The following is a 22,327-nucleotide window of genomic DNA, read 5'->3' as shown; positions in this document are numbered from 1 at the left end:
TTATTAGGCAACTATGGTTACCATGCCGAGTTTATAAAGCTGACACTGTACAATGTGCAATATTAAAGGGGCATAAAACTAGCAGTATATTATTTGTTATGTAGTGTTTTGTAGTGCAGCATAGCACCCTTCAGCCTCATTGGTTTGACTGAATTCACAATTTAAAATTTTTGTTTTCGTCCATCAGTGTTCTCTCAATAAAAACCCAGCATGCATTATACAAATAGATCACACAAACGTTGGGAATCCCTACAGTACTCAACAATTCCTGACTGCTAGCCACTGATCTAGAGGCTAATGAATACATTCATGGTGCATACTAGCATTACGTTGGCAGTATACTTCAGATAAAAAAAAAAAACTAACCAAAACTAACGCTGAACACTGCCATAAATATACTTACAAAGAACACGGTGTATGTTTTAGCACCAGTAGAAGCTCACTTTGTGCAGTGGACCAGTCTGTGTTAGGGGGGTAGGTCCCCGAACAAATTATGTGATTAAAAGTTTGTTCAGGAAGCAGCACACACAGCACTAAACAAACTCCAACCACTGTGTCGTTTTGCCCCAAAACATTTGCATTTCAAGTATACTGCCTGTTTTAGTGAGGTAGTGCTAACCTCAGTTGGCTGATAACCTTTTTCTTCTTCCACCTCTAAGATACATCATCAGAAAGAGTCTTTCCTACTTTTTAAGCCAGGAAGTCTTGCTTTAGAGACCACTACAGCACAGCTGTAAGAGGCGAGTAAGCATGTTTCAGGCAGATGTTCTTTTTGGCTGGAATGTATACAAATATCTTACTTGAAATGTCATTGTGTACTAAATTTACTTTATTGTATAATATGGTTTAACAAAATATAAACCCCAAAATAGACCAATGATGTTAAAATCTGCTGGCTTGCTTGTCAATTAATACATGTTCAGGCTACACTATTAAACATTATATGAAGCCATGAAGCCATTTTCCTGGCAGCTCCCCAGTATTGTAGTGTGGGGTGAATTTGTAAATATTTTATTGTAGGGTATATAAATATCCTTACTGCCCAAAAAAAGTATCTCTATTTTTTATTTTTAATTTTTTTAACATCATTTGAGCACAGCAGCTACCCTTTACATTGTGTGAAAACTTTCATGATGAATCCACCAGTAGAAATGCTCCAAAATAGCTTGCAATAAAATGTCTTTGCAATGAAAGTACATTAAAAGTGAAGAATGTTTTTGGCCTCTCCTGTAAAGCTGCCATTGTTTTTTGGACAGCGATGATATTCTTCATTATTACTGAAAAGAGGTAACATCAAAACTGCCACAAATAACTTGAATTACCTCCATAACAAGCAATAAAAGTAATAATCATTTTACCTTTCTACTAGTGAATATACACAAAAATGACTATAATATTATGATAGCAGGTCCACTGACACTCAGATTTGTTTGCTGTCCTATTATCCAGGACCTCAAGTCACAGAAAGCCCAATATGCCTGGTTATAACCCTTATTTTTGTGCACTTGAGTTTTCTTTACCTTTAATTAACAATAAATACATTCTTCTAGTCAAGAAATAAATATGTATCCTCTCTAACAAAGTAAGTACAATAATCTATTTACAAATGACCATGATTCATTAAACCTTAAATATTAATACAGTACCCAGGACCTGTATGAATAGACCTCTGTGAAATCATGTTCTAGATCCTGGGCACTGTATTAATATTTAAGGTTGACCTAGACACAATGAATTTGGGCTCTAACACCTAATAGAAGGCATAAGTCCGTGGACATTAGGCTTTGGAAACTGAATTGGTCTCAAATCTTGGTCAGGTAAGAGCCTGGCACCAGGCCATTCTGTCCATTCTTTTGCACTGTCCACCAGCCATCTTCTCCTTGCTCCACCACCAGAAGAACATCCCCTATCGAGATGGACAACTCATCTGCACCCTGCAAAAAGCCACAACACTTTTTGGATCAAATATTGCATATTGTCCTAGCTACAACAATGTGAACAAGAGTGACACTGAATTAGTGCAACTAGTAGCCTGCAACAATGATACTGATTGGTGGTTAGCCTACCTGTGATCTAAGCTTCTATTGAGTTCAAACTTTTACTAAACTTGGCCAACAATGCTTTTATTTCAAGGGCCCGTATCATTTCTGTCACTTTTTAAAATAAAAGAGTTTAAAGAAATATGTAAACATTGTAAAGGTATGGAAACTATGCTGCCCATTGTTTCTGTCATGTCAGGAGAACCAACTCATTTACATAATATCCCCTGTTGAGCCTACAAGTTAGAAGGAGTGTTTCAGCTCTGACTGCTTCTTGGAAGAAGCGCAGCCAAACAGAACAGAACTCATTTATCTTTTATAAGTCTTAAAGGCACAGTAACAAAACAATATAATTAATTCTGAGGGATAAGGACAGGTTGGAAACTGGTCATGTAAAAATTCATTATTTTAAGCCATTTTTGGTACATACACCTACACAAATGTAAGTGGACCTCAGGGGGAAAAATACAAGTACAAGAAATATGTAGGATACTGAGCCCTTGATCTTGCAATAAGATGAGACTGTAAATGCGTGTCTCCTTTTTTTGTACGCTCCAGCAAAGTGTTGCCCTCTTCTAATCTAGGAATAGCTCACCGAGCCAAATCTTAACATTTCCTTTTATGAGAGAAATGATAAAACTGGTCTCAGACCAACACCAAAACTGACCTGAGCATTGTAGTCATACAGAGCCTGGTACTTTTCTCCTTGGTGGTCAGTTGTATTTGGAAACCCAGGAATAGAGGCATAAACTCCATCTGAGTTGTCTCCTAGGAATTACATACAAAAATGGAGGTAACTGGGTAGTATTTTAAGAAATCATAAGACAGTGACTACATACAGGATGATATGCCATAACATGTTTGCCTGAACTACACTATAGTGCTCTACAATGGATCTAAACAACTGTCACCTTTGATGTCATACTGTTTACCAGCGACAGTCCTGGAGTTCCCCTACACAGCACAGTTCCCTCCCTACACGGAACCATCTGATTCAACAGATGAAGAGCTTGATATGTAATTGATAAGTTGAAAAAGGTGTGTTAGAGTGAGCTAAGTAAACATCAAACAGGATAGTGCAGAGGTACTCCAGGGCTAGGACTGGGAAATCTGTAGTAGAGGGCAAAAAGTATATGAATTAAAAGGGAATTGCATTGATTTTACAAAATTTCAGCATATTACAATTGTTAAAATGTGATCAAAACTATTCATGTGAAATGCTCTGTCCTAGAGTTCTAGAGACACTTACCAACCAATTGTGCCAAGTGTAGTGATAAAAAAACAGACATCTGAAATGGTAAACGCCTCTAAAAACTATTAAACACAAAATGTTATGGATTATGCTGCCTGATGATTGAGATATTGTTTTATCAGATATGGTTGAGATATGGTTTCTATCACCACCACTGAAAAGAAATTTGAGTTGCACCATTTTACATCAAGCCACTCTGAATGACTTTGTTTACATCTCAGCAATTATCCAGAAGTTTAGAAAAATCAGTGGAATCCCCTTTAAACAAAGGCTTCTCCCCTAGACTGCAACATTGCCAATAATGAGTCAAACCTTTTCAGTTTTCAGTGCTAAATGATCTCCCCAGTTTTCATCTATTGTTACCCACTTTAGCATTTTTTGGCTATTGTTTGCCTATAATGTCAACCTATAAAAAGAATGGTGACTTTTACAGATTGACCAAACCAGTCCCAAACCACTTCGATCAACAGTCTCATGAATTAAATGACAAAATAAAACATTCTTATGTTATCAGCTACTGCCAAAATGATGTACACATACCAGAAGAGGGAGCTATTGGCTGTGAGACATCATTGGTATTTTTGGAACCACCAGAGCAGTTGCCTTGCAAGAGATTAGAAAACCTGAAAAACAAAGTTATACAGTACACAGATGAATTTAAATATGGCTCCACATGCAGCCTAGTGAGAGATATATGAAGAAGTCTTACTGACATGTAAATTTGTAAGCAAAAAGCTAACCAACACATGTAAATTCAGAGTACGTACCTCTTCATCACTCCTCCCCCAAAGCGGGCAGTGCCGTTGCTCTCACCTGAGGGATCTCGGCTGTAGTAATTTTCAAATACGATGGCCTCTAGAGGGGCAACAGAGAAAAGTAGCATCATACAACCCTTTGGATGGTAATAACTGATAACAAATCACCATACAGGAACCTGTACTGGAAAACTGCTTATTATAATTATTATTATTTGTTTGATTATTATTGGTGATTTTTAATTACAGTGATCCTGGAAACAAGCTGCTAAGGGCACTGGCTAGAAGGTTCTGGGGGCGTTAAACTCATACTGACCTGGTGGAATACTTCCAGTTCTTTTTAAATCTATGAAGCTGTTGATATCTGCTGTGATGTCACACCCTTCCAGCACTGTCCTCACTTCTTCATAACACTGCAAACAAACAGAAATAAACAGCAACTAGTACACCGACATTAACCGTTAGCTTGCCACAATAACATACCCTGCTAGCATGCCTGAATCTAACCAAGATAAATGCACCAACCCAAAATAACTGCACCAACCTCATCATCTTTGACACACTGCATCGAGAAGTGGTTACAGTGGACCCAAATAGCATTTCTCAAGATGTTGATGCGGTCGCCTTCTTGCTGCTGAAAAACCTGAAACAATTTGAACAGAGTATCTTCAGTGTTACATTGTGGAAACACTTTCTCTGCTACTAGTGTCTTGAAGACTATCATGACCTTGCATGATTCTAACTGGGTCCTACTAGCTTTGTATTATTTATCATTAGCAATGTTTTCATTCTACTTTATTCTAGTTTAGGAATACTGCAGAATACAGTCCAGTGTTTCTGTGCTCTTATCACAGATTATTGTCTCCGATGATCTTTTTCTTTTTTTTAGCAATGTGCTCATACTGAATTTGGTTATGAATATGGTTATCGTCATATTCAGGCTGCAACACACAGACAATAAACACAATTTTAAAAATCAGTGCTGGACATATTTGTACATTATACTAAACTTTGATCTGACTATTTTAAATTAAGTTACATTGATTATTATATTGAAATTATTGTTGAAAGAAAATTCTTTATATTATCTTGAGTTTGTTATTTTTATTTTAGGATTGATTCTCAAAATGAAACGTCTGGGTCAGATGTACCAATACTTTGGTATCAGTCCGCCTGAAATTGTGGAATGCATGTATTATTCTAACATGGCACCACATATTGTCATATAAATGCCTAGAAATATGTCTTCTGTATGCCACCTGGAATAATTTATCACATCACAGTCCCTTGAGAAACACTAACAACTGTTTGTCAGTCCACTAACCGTGTAGAATCACATGGTTCCACATGGCTTGATGGAATCAGATCAATCTCAAATTGTGACAATGCTGACAACAGTGATGTCAGGCCAATGCAAATAAATGCTGAATGGTAAGCACCCTTGTGGTGATTATTCATGATAGTTACATTTGACTGGGTCCTGTCCCTCAAAGAGTAATGGGGCATGAGGGTTACTCATCCCATTTTTGCTGAATTTACCCTACTGAATACTTTTTCTTGTGCAGCCTAATACTTATTCCATTATCTGAAATAAATACTGAAATTATTGCTGAAAGAAAATTCTTGTCTTGAGCTTGTTATTTTTATTTTAGGATTGATTCTCAAAATGAAATGTCAGGGTCAGATGTACAATTACATTGGTATCAGTCCAGCTAATCTACACTACTCTTGACATTTGGCTTTTGTAAACAGTAGGTGAAGCTAATCTGCAGAACTACAGTTTGATGGAAATGTAAATAATGTCTAATTTATTCTAACTTATTCTTCTTATTCTAAAATCCATTTATCTATTCAATAGTACCTGTTGATTGAGAACCCCTAGACAGTTACATTCCTGCATCTCACAGCTCCCTTTCTAATGTCCCAAGATCTTTCCTCTGCAGTGGCAAACTATTAGTATTAGTGCTAGGCCTTCCGTTCAGGCCATAAATGTCAAAAACTAAGAAAAATATTGCAAATTTCAAATTTTCTAGTAGTGTGTAGTATGTATGCGCTAAGCTTACAGTGATTCACAATAATATTTGTATAATCTATAATCTAAACTAAACACATACATTTGAAACTTGTAAAAGACATTCCATGTTTTATTTGAATCTTTTAACTGACACATTAGCATGTATTTTAGCTTGTAAAATGTATTTTAGCCCTGGAAAGAGCTGCTGCTGCTGTTTTACATTACTGACAACTGACTAAAACCTGTTTAGACTACGGCTCATATTCAATCAGTAAAATTCCAGCAGGCCTAGAGTGACATCTCATAGAACCAGTCCCACCCATTGTAAATCAAAATAAAAAAATGCTGACTGAATAATTTTGTATTGGACAGGTGAAGAGTTTAACCCTTGTGTTTCCAAACAATGAGGTAGGAGCATTACAATACTTTTAGAGTTTAAATATAGTGTGCACAAGTCCATTAAATAATAATTATAGACATGTATTCTTTTTTATTTCACAGAAATTGCCATTTCTAAAGGCTTTGAAGGCCCTGAGGGTTCCTTTTTGGAGCTGCACGTTTTTATGATTTGGCAGGGGGGAGAACTGGCACTTTCTCCCCCTCTCCTGCTGATTTTCACAATCATGTAAGAATGTTTTCAATCCTTCCTGCTGATTCAAGATCTTTAAGTAGTCCACATTACTGCCTGTGTAATCCCAGCCATGTAATTCCATCCATGCATCACATGTGGCCAGTTAAGTTTGCAAAGCCAGATAAAAGCATTCAGGTAGCTATGTCTTCAACAGAGTTGGCCTGTTTCATGTAAGTAGATATCTTATAAACATAAATGGATAGTCAGAGGCAGAGAAAACATCAAATTTAGTAATTTTGTAAACTTTTATCATTTTTGTGACTAAAATTAAATGAAGATGAGTGGATTTGTTTCATGGATTAAGCCCAATTCAGCAGTGCATCTAGTCTCTCTCTCTCTTATAAAAGTTGCCAAACTTATTTTATGAGATGGTGTAAGTGAAGGAAGTACATTAGCAAGGGAAGTGCAGTTGTAGCATGCAAGCTCACTCAACAGAAGGCAGAGGTGTCAAACCCGAATGAGGTTCATCACATTAGCCTTTCATATGCTTTCATCTTCCTTATTCCTAATCTAGAACCATTACTTCTCTAAAGGGGATGATGTGCAAATTTAAACATCAGCACAGTGAAAGAGCTAGAACACCCAATTGTGTCTAGAGCTATAGCCAAACCAAGAAACAAGTGCTGTCATCTTTCCCACTTCTTTTCATTTGAACTAATGCAACCTTTGAACACGTTGGTCCATGTCACAAAAAAGCAGGCCTGTTTAGCTTGGGTATTAAGTCAAGTAAAGGCAAGTCTTTATTATCCTCAATAAAGCATCTATACATTGGAGTGAAATGTCGTTTTTCAAGCCACGTAGTCCAACATTAACCAGCATTTCATTACACAGGACGACATAAAGTGCAGAGAGGGATGAAAGATTCATCATTTTTATATTGAACATGGAATTTGAAAGAGTGCAATTTTTAAATCACAAGAGTTACAATTTGAAATATAAAATACATCGACTTAAGTTTGGGGAAAAATGGGGAAATTTAATCTAATAACACAGAACTTGTAAACTGCCTGTAGATGAGTCAGATCAGAAACAATTGCTGTATATGTGACATCACAAGTAACAGGTCTGGTGCACTCAATGTTCAAGCTTCAGGCCAGGAAATGCCAGATATTCTGGTCTTCTTGGCCAAAAATAGGCCGGGAAATTAATGTATATAAAATAAGAGAGAAAAATGCTGTAAGACATTTTCCCCAAATCGTTCAGCCCTAAGTGCAGATACACAACACTGTGAAACGAGTAAAGAATATACAATAAATGCACCATCCAAGAACACAATAAACGCTCAGGACATTATACAGAATGGATATCATATTGTTGCTGTTCAAAAGACATGCCCTTTACGTTGTGTGAAAATGAGGAATGGACCAATAGAAATGCTCTAAAATGACTTGGAATAAAACATCCTTACATAAATTAGATACTTTTTTTGGGGGGGATAGCCACAATAAATGGATGGGTACCAAAGCAGTCAGTATTAGGCCAAGAATTTGGTCAGTACCATGTTAGCCTTCAAGTACAGCCGAAAGCAAAAGCGTGGGTGCCCCGGTCAAATTACATATTCTGTTAATTTTCTAAGTGCAAATAAGTTAAAATATCATCTCCACACCACACTTCTTCACGTTTTACAATTTTTACAACTGCTAAGAAGCATTTTTCAGTGCCAAATTCACTTTTTCAGAATGCTTCACTTTCCTCTCTGTAGAAACATGCAGCCCAGCACAGCAGTTTATTATATACCCAGAACTCTACAGCTACAAAAACACTGCAGATACATCAAAAAAATACATGCACTCCATCAAAACAAGAACACTTTAGCAATCACAGCACAATCTATAAAATAGTATGTAGTAATTTGTTCTGTAGTTTTGTTTTGTGTTGTAATTAAATAGTTTAAACTTTGGCTGATCATGTAAGCAATGCTGTAAAAAGTGAAACAGGGCAGAAGTTGATTTGAAGTGTTCTGAGGCTTGAATTGAATTAAAATATTGATTTTATTGATCTAAACAAAAATTTTGCAAATCAACAAAACATTTAAATGAGGGTGTTCAAACCTTTGCACATGACTACTTCCTGACTTAAATCTCTTGTGAATTTTATTCACCTACTACTTAGGAAATCAGTAACATAAATAGGATGAAACTGTTTAAACTGTTGAGTTTAACAAAAACATTAATAAGGCTTACATTTTCAAAAAGGATTCATGAGGCATGTGTTTATGTCTAAAATAGCCTGTGAAGATAACAGCACGGTGACACCACAAGTCTGATGGGCCGATCAATACTAAAGCATCTATACCTCCAATCCTGATGTTTCTTTTCAAGAATCTACTTAAAAATATTAATGCTGTGTGATTTCTTTAAGCAGTAATCTAAATTTATATGGAATTGAATGTGTGTTTGAGGCTGAAAAAGCTTTTATACTCTTGTTCTGCTGCTCACATGCACACACAGACCCACACGCACACATCATATGTCAAGCCACTTGTCACCTATTATGGCTTTTTGTGGTCTTCTTCCGGGTTTGAACTAGTACACTAAAAGCTGAATGCTATGTGGTACACTATGGCGCAAAGATCGAGCAGTGTTTTTTGGACACTAAACTTTGTGGCGTGCTGTGGCCAGAGGTTAAAAGAGGGAATTTGGAGGTGTGGAGTGCCAACGATGAGGGAGCCATATTGTTTACTTTATGCAGTATTACATGGAGTACTCAGCACTTAGATCATGAAAATTTGATTAAAACTAATAGCCCAATAAGATGTTGCTGTCTATATAACTTAATTAAATCAATTTATTTATTTGTCTGTCTGCCATGAAAATGATATCAAAACATCTTGATTCTTTTCTGACTAAGATGAAAATCACACAAAAGCTTTTAAACAATGATGCCACCCATCTGACATTAAGAAACATTCCTGTCCTGCTTTAAGTGTATGTTTACAGCAGCTGCCTCCTGTTTACAGCAGACTGCTGGTACAGACAATACAGTTTATCCACAGAACTTGCTAAATTGTTCAGCTCTGTGTAACACTTTACTGCCAAGTGTTCAATGCCATCCACTCAGATTTGGAAACCCCAGCCCTTCTACCTGAAATCACTAACCATAATATATACCTACAAACACTGCTAGCTAGGTGCAAATAAGAGTGCACTTAGAAACAGTCAGTTTGCAAAACAGTAGGCTAAACAGCATCATTGTACAAAACTATTAAATTTAGTACACACTCATTTACAAGCAGGCTGACTGTTTGAACAAATGTGGAAGTGAAAGCTTTTAGCTACATACCTATGAGACAGAATGTTTTAAGAACTACTTTCAAATAATCTAGGTCAGTGTTTCCCAATCCTCAGGCCCTGCAAATGGTTCACACTTTTCCTTTATACCTAAGTGACGGGCCCCGAGGACCAGGTTGGGAAACACTAATATAGGCTTCTTAAATATGAGGCATACTGAACAATTTTTTTGGCAAATTAAACATTAAAAAGCAGGAAGGATTCTACAAGTACTTGATGTTTATGATTGTGAAAATCAACAGAACAATGTGAAGTGGACATACCAGAGTTGTAGCTGTCAATCACATGTGCTGGCATGCTATTGTTTTGATATGTACAGACAGACAGTTAGTAATTGTTCTATCATTCACCCTTTTAGTAAATGATCTACTATTAACTAGCAAGTGTGGGCAATGTAACCATCAGTGTAGTTTTTCTTTTGATCTTATTGGTCAGCACAGAAGAAATGCTCATGATGTTGGCTACTTTTTTAACTCAGGGCCCCCAGGGCGCTCTTGACAAAAGACAGCTGCGCAAAATACGTCTCTGTTTGTCTGTGAAGGCGGCTTATCACATTGAATAGTTTAACGGATTTCATTAAGATTGTTATGGAAGTCACTTATATTGCCGTCAAATTACTGTTTGCCATTCACACAAAGGAAAGGTGCCAGAGCTCTGCTCTGGTGGGCTCCGGCCGAATTTAGCCCCTGGGCACCACAGGCTGGTGTGCGGTAGCCTTCATTCAGAAGGGGTAGAATCAATAATAGCAGATCAGTTGAAGTTACTACATTTTACTAAATAGCCAATATATTTGGCAGTTTTTACAAGCAAAAAGGATCAGTATCGTGATTAACGTGATTTATCGCTTACCTGTGATGCAGTCAATCAGCTAAGACATGTTAGGTATGTCACGTTTGCTTCTTTAGTTTGCAACGGAAATGCAGACAATACATTGCTAACAAACACTGTACTTAGATTGTAACCAAACTCATCTCTGTAAATACATGCCCAAAAACTTCTCTCAACCCGCTCAACCGCATCCAGATGTTTATTTGTTTAGGTCAGAAATATCCATGTGGTTTAGAACACAGTATGGCTTACTTTAGTCCATAAAAGCAAAAATAAACTTCTCTGCATAGGTGAACAGTGTGGCAGCCATAAACTCTATTTTAAACTGAGCTTTCCACTCCAAAAACCTCACCATTAACTCGACTACATGGGGTTAAATTTTTTATCATTTAATCATGAGAATGCACCCAAGGTAGTTTTCCAAGAGACTTTTTCATTCATTCATTAATTTTGACCTCTCTCTCTCTCTCTCTCTCTCTCTCTCTCTCTCTCTCTCTCAGCTGAATCACTGACTGGATGAGTTATCTACCTGGAAGTACAGCCAACGTTCTTGTTTACAAACACCCTGATTTGGTCTATACTGAACTACACCTAGATGTTCTGTTTACTGTTTATACAAAATGGAATGCATCAAAGTATTTCATAGCTTTATCATTATTCGAGCTGCATCTTTTAGTTAACTGACCTACAGTTATGAAGTCTTAACTATGCTAAAAAATCAAACGTGATACCTGCGTAGTGACAGAGTAGTACTACAAAGGGAGCTGTTATGCGGATGAAAAGGTAGTTCCAATTTTAGCTTAAATGTTTAAATAAGCCATTCTACTAAATTGTTTTTAAAACTTATTTACATAGATTTTGGATGGATATTCAAAGCAAATAAATTAAGATTTTGGCATGTATTCACAGAGATGAGTTTGGTGACAATCCAACTCCAGTGTTAGCAATGTTAGCCAAGCATCTCCCATTATAAACTAAAGAAGCACAATTCAGACATCAGACATGTCTTGGCTGATCGACTGCATCTGGGGTAAGTAATGAATCATGTTAATTTGATTTGTTGCCAAACTACTTTTTTAACTAAAGTGAGGTAGTTCAAATATCTGGCAGTATTTGTGCTGTTTTCTAAAGTTTTCTACTGTACTGTGACGCTGACACACAGTCCAACTCTTGTGCACACATGTTTGATAGCCAAACTCATACACAGTAGAGGTCGGTGCGGGACTGATTTTCTGATTATCCAGTTCCTGCCTGCTCCTGCGGAAAATCTGCACTGTCCCGCTCCCACCCACAACCTAAAAGTTTTGTTACGCTCCTGCTCGCAGTCCTGTTTAACTGGTTACCATCTGCATTAGTCATGGCTGAAAATGACTGCTGATTGCTTTTAGTTGGCTATTTTGTCATGTATTCACCTCTCCTAAGAACACTTTCCACACCTGTGGTTGTCTGACTGTATAAAGGTTTTGCTAACTGTTAAATGATCATTTGACTACTGCTTGTGCTCACAGTGACTTTTTTTCTCACTAAATTGATTCCACCTATTGGAAATCAAAAAGCGATTAAGCGGTTAATTCCACTGTCACTTTCCAATTAGAAAGAAAAATAACAATTTAATCCTTCATTTCCAATCAAAACATAACAAGAAAATAGAATCACTTAACATGTATGTGAATCACAATTAAAGCATTAATAACACAACTTATTTGATGTCTGTTTCTTTATGATTGGTTTGCCAATTGAAAAGTAACCAATCAGGTCACTGATGCTATTATTTTATTGTTCATCTGCTGATATTAGCAGAAACTTGTGCTACAAGAATGATCATCTATCGAGAGCCAAATGTCAAAGTCTTAGGTTAAGTAATCAGTACAGCACTGATGTGCTACTAGAAGAAGAGAGAATCATGCTCTGATGCTGAATTCCCTCATTTGGTGGAAACCATCATAAAAATGCATTCCTACCAGCAGCGAACTGAACCAGGGTTAACTTGAAAGCAGGCTGAGAGCCTATGATTTTTTGGTGGACCACAGTTCAGTTGTTTGATGCAGACTCAAGTACAGGTTCACACCTGACAGACCAAACTAAAGAAGTTCATTAGGTCTGTATCAAATCAAACAAGGTAAGTGTAAAAGTTAAGATTACATAAAACAAGTACAACCCCATTTCCAAAAAAGTTGGGACGCTGTGCAAAATGTAAATAAAAACAAAATGCAATGATGTGCAAACCATTTAACGCCTATATTTAATTGAAAATAGTACAAAGACAACATATCAAATGTTGAAATTGAGAAAGTTTATTGTTTATTGAAAAGTATTTGCCCATTTAGAATTTGATGCCAACAACATGTTCCAAAAAAGTTGGGAGGGGGGCAAAAAAAGGTTGGTAAAGTTGTGTAATGCTAAAAAAACACCTCGTGGTTGATTGGCAACAGGTCAATAACATGATTGGGTATAAAAGAGCATCCCAGAGAGGCTGAGTCTTTCAAAAGTAAAGATGGGGAGGGGTTCACCACTCTGTGAACGACTGCATAAGCAAATAGTGCAACAATTCAAGAATAACGTTTCTCAACGTAAAACAGCAAAGATCTTTTGCTTTTCATCATCTACGGTAAATAAAATCATTGAAAGATTCAGAGAATCTGGAGAAATCTCTATATGCAAGGGACAAGGCCAAAAACCAGTATTTGCTGCTCTTGATTTTTGGGCCCTCAGGTGCCACTACATTAATTCTTAAGTGGAAATTACTGCATGGGCTCAGGAACACTTCTGAAAAGCACTGTCTGTGAAAACAGTTAATCACCGCATCCACAAATGCAAGTTAAAACTCTAAAACGCAAAGAAGAAACCACATATAAACAAGATCCAGAAACACTGCCGCCTTCTCTGGGCCTGAGCTAATTTAAAATGGACTGAGGTGAAGTGGAGCACTGCCCCAGTGGTCCAATGAACCAACATTTGAAATTTTTTTTTAGAAATCATGGACACTGTGCCCTCTGGGCTAAAGACCACTCAGCTTGTTATCAATGCAAAGTTCAAAAGCCAGTATTCATGACAGTATAGAGGTGCATTAGTGCACATGGCATGGCTTGCTTATTTCAGCAAGACAACGTCAAACCACATTGTGCATGTATTACAACAGCATTGCTCTGTGTTGAAAGAGTCTGGGTGCTAAACTGACCTCCCTGCAGTCCAGACTATCACTCATTAATAAATATGGAGGGTTATGAAATGAAAAGCAGCTGAAATCCTATGTTAAGTAAGAATGGGAAAACATTTCACTTTCAAAATTACAGCAATTGGTCTCCTCAGTTCCCAAACGCTTACAGAGTGTTGTTAAAAGAAGAGGTGATGAAACACAGTGGTAAACATACCCCATCCCAAATGGAAATGGGGTTGTACAAGGTCCCCATAAATCTTTAATCTTTACATCTTTAAATGCCTAAAAGCGCTTATGAATTCCCCTCTATTTGCTGTCAGCATCTCATAGCTAGCATACCTAAATAGCAAAGCAGTCTTCTTTGAATTTTCACTAACTAAAGTACAGACAGAGTTACTGGGTTTCTCTACGTTAGTACGTGGACATATGTGTGGTTGGACAGGATGTTGGCAGAGACCTAGCTGAGTGAATTTCTAGTCTTTCTGAATTGCTATTGGCTCTCACAGAAGCTGATAGCTGCAGTAGCTGAGGTTGTCAGAGAGCTAAAAAAAGAGCAGATGTGATGTATCTGTGCCTGTGTGGTTTAGCATATCTGGATGTGTGCTGACCAAAATGTAGTCAGCTGAAGGTGAACATTGGAGCATCTTACACTACCTCACATGTACTTTCATGCGTAGTCTCCCATTCTTGTCTAATCTTGTCCAGTTGATCGATGTTTGACATGTACTGTTTCTCTGAATAAAGAGATCATGTTTTAGATGAGTTTGTTGAGTTGATGTGGTAATTGAAGCAGCTGTTAAACTGAAATTATTTCTTATCTGTGTCAGATTAACCACAGACAGTTATGTATTGAAATAAAAAGACATAAAATGTTACTGTGCTTTCAGTTCTCTTTTTTAAAGGGAGAGAGAGATGGGGGGGGGTCACAACACTCCAGGAAAGTAGCAAATCTAGTTTCAAAGAAGGCTTCATTTAAATTAGCTGAACAATAAAGGTTCAGTTCTCACCTGCATCTCCAGCAGCTTCTCTGCATTGTTTGGCCTTGTTTTGTAACTGTGAAGCATAAAACACATGTAATGGTACAAATCACTATGTGTTTGCTCAGAATTCCAACAGCACAAGGGAAAACAAATTAATACCTTCAATTATGTTTTAATTTAGCATTTAGCAAAACGTTTTAATTAGCCTAATACATTATTTGTTTTCCTCAGTCTGTAAGGCTTAAAATCTCCAAATTTCATCAGAATGTGCATCAGTGATCGTCTCTAGAATGGTTATTCTTTACATAGGATATGATGGGGTAGAATGTTATACAAAGATTCCTACTGATGCATGTGTAAATAATTTCTATTTCATTGCATTTCAAAATGTTTTTGTCTTTTTCAATTGCATTTAAAAACATTCTGTATAATTCCATTGTTGATATGTAAACAAAGTCATTCAGAGTGGTTTGAGGAAATGGTGCATTATATAGAAACTTATAGTGGTGGTGACAGGAACCAGGAGCCACAATGTCCACAACACAAATACAGCCATTCTATTTATGACCCAAAATGACCAGTGAACATCTGAGCTTTTGTATGTAATGTTGATGAACATAAAATAGAGGTGAAACTGAAAAAATAAGTTTCCTTCTGGGATTATTTTGCTTTACACATGCCAACATGTATCTCTTCACCATGAATGTATTAAAAGACTTTTTTAAAAAAGAGATTTGACCAAAGACTTATTCATCATTCATCATCATAAAACAATGTTTCAGGCATCGGGCAGCATATTTTTTACCAATTCCAGTAATAGCTTTCTGTGAGGGAGCTTAGATTTTGGTGGCATTAAATTACTTGTAGATCTGTTTCTATCACCAGCACAGAGCCAGAAAGATTCTTAAATGGCACGTCACATCAAACCACTCTGAATGACTTCGTTAACATCTTAACAATGTCATTTATGAAGAAATGTTGATAAATTGGTAGAATTCTCCTTTAATACTGCAAGATGCTTGTAACAGACACTTGAGGCTATATGTAAAATAGACTAGAGGTAACCTCGACATATGCAAAGGTTTGGACGCCACTGGCCAAATTACATGTTTTGTTTATTTTCTAAGTGAGAATAAGTACACATCCTTTCCAGAGAACACATTTTCAATGTGGCCTGTGCAAAAGTCATGGCACAATTTATATTTTATATTGTTTTCCCCAACATGTTAAATTCAGCGAATAAATAAAACGTATGCCTTACAAAATTACAAAAAAAACGCCATTTTTAAGTCGAGAATGTGTACATATTTTTACTTCAACAAAAATCAACAAAACATGTGATTTGACCGGGGGTGTTTAAACAACTGTAACAATGTATTTTACCTTTTCGGCCTGTTTGGGGGTGGTAGTGTTGTTGATCTTGTCTGCTGCCTGTTCGGCCTCGTCTGCTTCTCTACATTTCTGCTCATAGGATCTTTTAGACTGTGAGAAATAAAGAAGAGCAGGTCTTGTTAGCTTTATGCCATTTGGGTCCATGGTGCTATGAATTTTTGCTAACTTTATTTAGGCACAAGCTCTGTGCTTTATGAATGTGGCCTGGGACACAAATTATGAGTTTCTCAAGCAAACTGTAATGAAGAAATAAAAGGTGATAAAACGTGTTTGAGAACACACTGCATGTTTTGAGGAAATTGCAAAGATGAGGAATAGGGAAACCTAGTATTGCGAAACCCTGTGCATGTGTGTGTGTGTTTCAGAAATATTATTCAGGCAGAGAAGAGTAACTTCCTGAACTAAGAACACACACACATACACACACATGCACGGAAATGCACCCCGATTTAAATCGGTTTTGAATGCTTCTTCCTCTTCCTGTTCTGCTGCTCTCTTGTTCTCTCAGTGTCACATATAGACTTGCAGTTCCTTGAATTTTCTTGAATTCATGAGAAAACACATTCAACACAAGTCTCTATTGCATGCAGTACATACAATGCTGTGCAAAAGCCAGAACCCATACATTTATAAATGTAATATACAGTTTTTGGTACTGTGTATAGTGTACCCATCCTTTGCCTTTATTACAGCTTCCATTCTTTTTGGGAGACTTGTTTTCAGTTTTTGAAAGAAATCTTCAAGGATATTTTTCCATACCTCCAAAGTTCAGTCTTGGTTGCATTTTCTGCTTCTCACAATCCAAATAACCCCAATCGTATTCAATTATGTTGAGGCCTGGACTCTGGGGTGGTCAGTCCATCACACCAACAGATTCTTTGTTTGATTTGCAAATTTTCTCTTTTTTCTAAAAAGCTTTTTTTAGTCTATGTCCGTTTCTGAGCAACGGCGTCTTGACAGCCACACATCCTTTCAGACTCTTAGTGTTGAGCTGTCTTCTCACAGTGGAAGGATGGACAGAAACACCTGTGGATGTTTTCAGATCTGAAGCAAGAGTGGAGCTTGATTTTCTCCTCCCTCTCAAAGATGAAAGCTTAAGTACTGTTTATCTGATGGGGACAGGATTTGTGGTCCATCAACAACACTGTTGTTAGGAGTCCCTAGTTTTCTCTATATCTCTTAATAAGTTCTCAGTACTCTGTCCTGAAAAGTGAATAACTTGTATTAAGTGGCTGTTTTAACTGGAAAGTAAATACAGTGGTGGTGTCTGACTTTTGCACAGTATTGTATGGACTCCAATTGAAACTCAAAGCAAATAATCCTCATTTCAAGAGTGGTGACACTTGTGCTTTATCAGAGAGTCTTGCAGGCTCACCTCCATTGTTTTCTTGTACAGTGCAACCTTGGTCTTCTGAACCTTCTCCATGATTCCCTCAAACTGCAGCAAGGTGTAAATATGCAATTAAAGCATCATCACATTTTAAAGACAATTTAAATTGCATGTTAATCTATTTAGATACCGAGAAGTACTATACATGTTTATTTACAGAATAGCACTGACGGTGAGAAAAAAAAGCAGACAGAAGTTACTTGGTTAGAGATCATTGTGGCTGACTGTTAAAAAGAAAATGCCACCAATTTTTTCTCAAATGTTCTTCATAATTCAATTGTTGAGATGTAAACAAAGTCATTCAGAGTGGTCTGATGTGAAATGGTTCATTATAGAGAAAGTGAGTCAGATTTCTTTACAGTGGTGGTAATAGGAGCCAGGTGTATGTCTATGTTGGTAAATACTGTATTTAGTTGGATACTGTATTTAGTTGTTGAGTGATCCCCTACTGAGAACACAGTTCTGTACATTTTTGTTCATACTTACTGTTTATTTGCTGAATTTAACATAAAATGTGGCCTATGCAAAATGTATGGACAATTTTATATCTTATGTTTTATTTCTTTCCAATATGTTAAACTCATTTAAGTTTGTTCTTTGTAGATGATGTGTTAACTTATTTTCACTTTCACAAAAACAACAAAACATTTAATTTGACCCGGGGTGTCCAAACCTTTGGGTATGACTGTATCCGTCCGCCATAAATGGATTTAGTAAAAATACATTTTAGACCAAAACTATCATAAAACATAGTGTCAGGCACTTTATTCATAACCATTTCATGTAATGGTTTTCTGTGGTGTAGCTTTTAGGCACATTTAATGCTTCAGATGTCCGGTTCCTATCACCAACACTGTCAACAATTCTGACTTGGTAAGTTTCTCTAGAGTATTTCACATCAAACCACTCTGAATGACTTTCTCCAAATCTTAACTATTTAATTTTGAATATATTTTGAAAAATTGGTGGAATTTTCCCTAAACACACTTGTCCACCAAGAAAAGAGAGTTACTGAAAAAAGCAAAACTATTAGGCTTAGCTTGCTAGTCATACAACTGAGAATTGAGAGCTAGAAAAAAAAAGACTTGCAGTTTGACTGTGGGCTGATGAAACTTGACATAGAGGGGTGTCCACAGGAAGCAACCCACTGTCTCTAAAGCAGGCATAAGTGCAAAGCCATGATTGGTGTGCTACAGTGAGATACCGCATGTACCTTTTTGCGCTGCTCTTTCTGGCGCTCTCTGAAGTGCTCCATGCGCTTGACCTCTTCTTTTAACATCCCCGATAACTGGATATGCAAATTTCCAATGTTCTCGATTTCTGTGATATAAATGACATGGCAATTTCAATGACCCATAAGAAGCTAGTTCACAGATCAAATTGATGTGATTGTACAAAAACTGACAAAAACAACAACAAATGCTGTCCTAACACTTACGTGTTTTAAGTTGGTCAAACGATATCTTTAAAGTGCTTCAAGAAAAAATGAGATAGCAATGTTAGGCATATACAGAGGAGTAACTTTCACTTTCAAGACTAATTTACAGTTATATTGCACTACTATTCATTATCAGTTATCAATTGTGACTGGGAGCTGTATCCTCTTACCCTATTTCACTTTGGCCTCCAGCCTTTCGTGCAATAGTTACTAACTCTTTGCCATACCTCTCTTCAGCCATTGCCCTATGAAGAGTGGAAGCCACCTTTCACCACATAACTTCACAGTTTAGAATTTTGTTCAAGACAAAAGAAATCATTTGGAGTTATCACCTCATCTTCAAGAGCTCCTCCATGTCTTTGCAAGTCCGCCGGCCATCACAGAGTCTCTGGGTGAGAGCTTCATAGCCAGCATTGCTGGTGAATTCTGTGCCCTAAGTGCCAACAATGGAGCCGTTATCTCAGTATTTTTTTCTGGATCATATAATCATAAGCAGAAAATTTAAATCCAGAGGAGCACTCAAAGCTGCACTGTATCCCTAAATGATGACCACATATTTAGCACATGCTGTAGTTTGGCCTGTTTTAAATCACAAGAGCATTTTTCCATACTACCCATGCATCATAAGGTTACTCATCCTGGATTCTGGAATCAAGGCAAACATTCTGGTTTCTGAGGTTGGAAATAAAACACGATACTATGCCTCAAACCGTTCCTAGATTGTTGTTCTAGTGCTTGCATTTCAGCACACAGAATTAAACCATCTTTCTATGCTTTGCCCTCTGCATCTTCACCACTTTTAGTGGAATTCCACCGTTTTATTAACATTTCTGAATAATTCAATGATTGAGATGTAAAGTCAATCAGAGTGTTTTGATGTGAAACAGTGCATTGTGGTGAAACTTCTTGCCTTTTTTTTTTACGGTGGTGGAGGAACTAATTTGTCTTTGCACATATCACCACAAACCCCTTTACCACTGATTTTCCTGTTTTTACTTTTTATTACATAATTGAAAAAAATTACAAATCATTTCAAAGTGTACAAATTTCATACTAAATGGGCCAACAGAAACCATCCAAAATACCTTGGGGAAAAAAAGTTTTTTTCCTTCTCCTGTGAAATTACCATTTGGTACAAACTTTCTAAATTATTGTAAAGCAATGTCTATCAGGCATCAGTCAGTGTATTCACACCCATTTCATGTAGTAGCTTTCTATTACATGAATAGTAAAAGCACTTTTTAGCAGCAATGAACACTTCAGACGTCTGGTTCCTATAACCACCGGTCAGTTCTGACTTCTTCTCTAGAACGGCACATTTGACATTAAAACACTCTGAACATCTTTGTTTACATCTTATGTAAACAATGTAAAAAATGTAATTATGCATACATATCGATGGGATTCCCCCGCAACAGAAAAAGATCAGAACTGTGCTCGAACAGTCTGCTTTGGGAACACTTCTTAACGTGCCCAAGCTGAAACAGGTTTATGAAGCAAGATCTATGATGCAAATCAACCCAGAAGCTTTCCATGTTGCTTTGAACACTTCAGCTGTGACAGTGCCACTCAGTGAAGAGATCAAAGTCAAAGTAATGGCTGAGCCAGAGCAGAACAATTCATCACTGGGAGCCCACAATAGCGTGGAAGTGGTTCACCATGACAATGCTGAAACATATGAGCACTGATGCCTCCTATCACCAAAATTACACAGAAACCCCCCACACACGCACACTCTCACCCTGGCTCAGGCGAAGCATAATTCTCTGAATATGTAGCTAGGTGAACTGTTTTGAGTGTTTTGTTTGGTATTAAGAACTATCACAACTGTTAGCAGATACAGAACGGCAAGTATACCTTGTACAGATGACAACCTGTAGCCTGTAGCCATGAAACATTCGTGTTCTCAAAATGTACAAGAAGTAGTTAAAGCTTCAGTTCAAACAGAAACATTACAAAAACTCAGTTATGCAACTGATACACTATCAATACTCATATGCACAACTGCGCTGGGCTATAACTGAAACATCTCATCTGCAATAACTAAAATTTGATCTGTAATCATCAAAAGTTACAAACGTACAGTCAGGGCTGTGCCAGGTCACTTACCCAAAAGGCATCTTTGAACTGTAACATTGTCATCTTTACGTCTCCTTTTATGCTTCCTTTTTATTCCACCCTAGCAAAATATAACTTCAACAAGCAGCGCTTAACTAACTGAAAGAAATGAAGTAAAAATTCAGTTAACAAAAGCACGAGAAAAATACGCACAGGAAACCAGAAACCTCACAGCAGTTCACTTGTGGTGCCTACGTTTGACTAGGATGAGGAAGAGCTTTTGTATTATGTCATTGACCACAGACTGCCTGAAAGATAACAGCTTGGTTGTAGCCAACATTTAAATACTGGATAGGCTGAGCCTGCTGGAAAGTTGGGCTTTCAAAATGTTTTATGCGTCAGTAACTTGCACTCAGGTGGTACACAACTGTGTAGACACCTGCTCATCCAACATTTCTTCACAAAACAAGGTTTATTGGTAGTTATTTTGTTGCAGTAACAGCCTCTACTTTTTTAATGGGCCCATTTAAGACATTTTATGTATTTTTGTAAATAACATTCAGGTGGTTTTACATACTAAAAACAGTCATAATTCATTTTTACATGATCTTCCAAAATCTTGCTTTATCCTTTAGATTCAAACAGGCTGTTTTTGTTACCATGCTTTGAAAACTAATAAATGTAAATAAGCTCTTTTCTGATTGGCTGTTCTTTATTGTGTCTCATTCAAAAAGAAGTCTGGGCTGAAACTAACTTTAGCATAAATAGGTGGATATGCGTAAATGTGTTGGTTTTTTATGACATCACAGATTTTGCAGTCTAGTTTACATTTCGGGCCTGTACGGATTGGAGAGTGAACAATCCAGTTTAAAACTTTTAACAATGTTTACATATTACAACTCCTTTATCTCAAAAATGAAAACAATAATTAGAATTCCACGATTCCAATGATTTGATTGCATTCAGCCACAAGAGCATTAATGAGTTCAGGTACTGCTCTTGAACGATTAGTCCTGGATCATAAGCAGTTCATTGGGCATGGTGACCTCAGGCTTGTCCCATTCTATTCGCAGTGCTTTTCTAGGGAAATTATACAAGCTGTG

General features: G+C 37.1%; 1 protein-coding gene across 1 annotated transcript; it reads right to left on the bottom strand.

Annotated features, from left to right (window-relative positions):
• Nucleotides 1-574: 574 nt before the first annotated feature.
• On the bottom strand, nt 575-21,466 carry pstpip1a (proline-serine-threonine phosphatase interacting protein 1a). The gene is made up of 15 exons (XM_036561629.1): nt 21,276-21,466; nt 19,499-19,599; nt 19,337-19,411; nt 19,167-19,201; nt 18,942-19,048; nt 17,714-17,776; nt 16,330-16,428; nt 14,974-15,019; nt 14,621-14,700; nt 4,591-4,689; nt 4,363-4,459; nt 4,059-4,146; nt 3,832-3,914; nt 2,707-2,807; nt 575-1,934 (listed from the first exon to the last, which is right to left on the bottom strand). Exons 1-15 carry the CDS (start codon nt 21,306-21,308, stop codon nt 1,803-1,805), a joined length of 1,239 nt encoding a protein of 412 aa, XP_036417522.1. The 5' UTR covers nt 21,309-21,466; the 3' UTR covers nt 575-1,802.
• Nucleotides 21,467-22,327: the final 861 nt, after the last annotated feature.

This window comes from Colossoma macropomum, unplaced genomic scaffold (assembly GCF_904425465.1).
Source record: "Colossoma macropomum unplaced genomic scaffold, Colossoma_macropomum, whole genome shotgun sequence".
Taxonomy (NCBI): Eukaryota; Metazoa; Chordata; class Actinopteri; order Characiformes; family Serrasalmidae; genus Colossoma; species Colossoma macropomum.
Note: the sequence above shows the minus strand (reverse complement) of the source record. Positions and strands in the feature narration are given on the sequence as shown.

Coding starts and splice junctions, on each gene's coding strand:
- pstpip1a (XM_036561629.1), bottom strand. CDS start 21,308: ATGACAATGTTACAGTTCAAAGATGCCTTTTGG. Junction 19,412..19,498: donor GAGGAGCTCTTGAAGATGAG/GTGATAACTCCA, acceptor CACTCTTCATAG/GGCAATGGCTGAAGAGAGGT. Junction 3,915..4,058: donor GGGGGAGGAGTGATGAAGAG/GTACGTACTCTG, acceptor TTTGTTTTTCAG/GTTTTCTAATCTCTTGCAAG.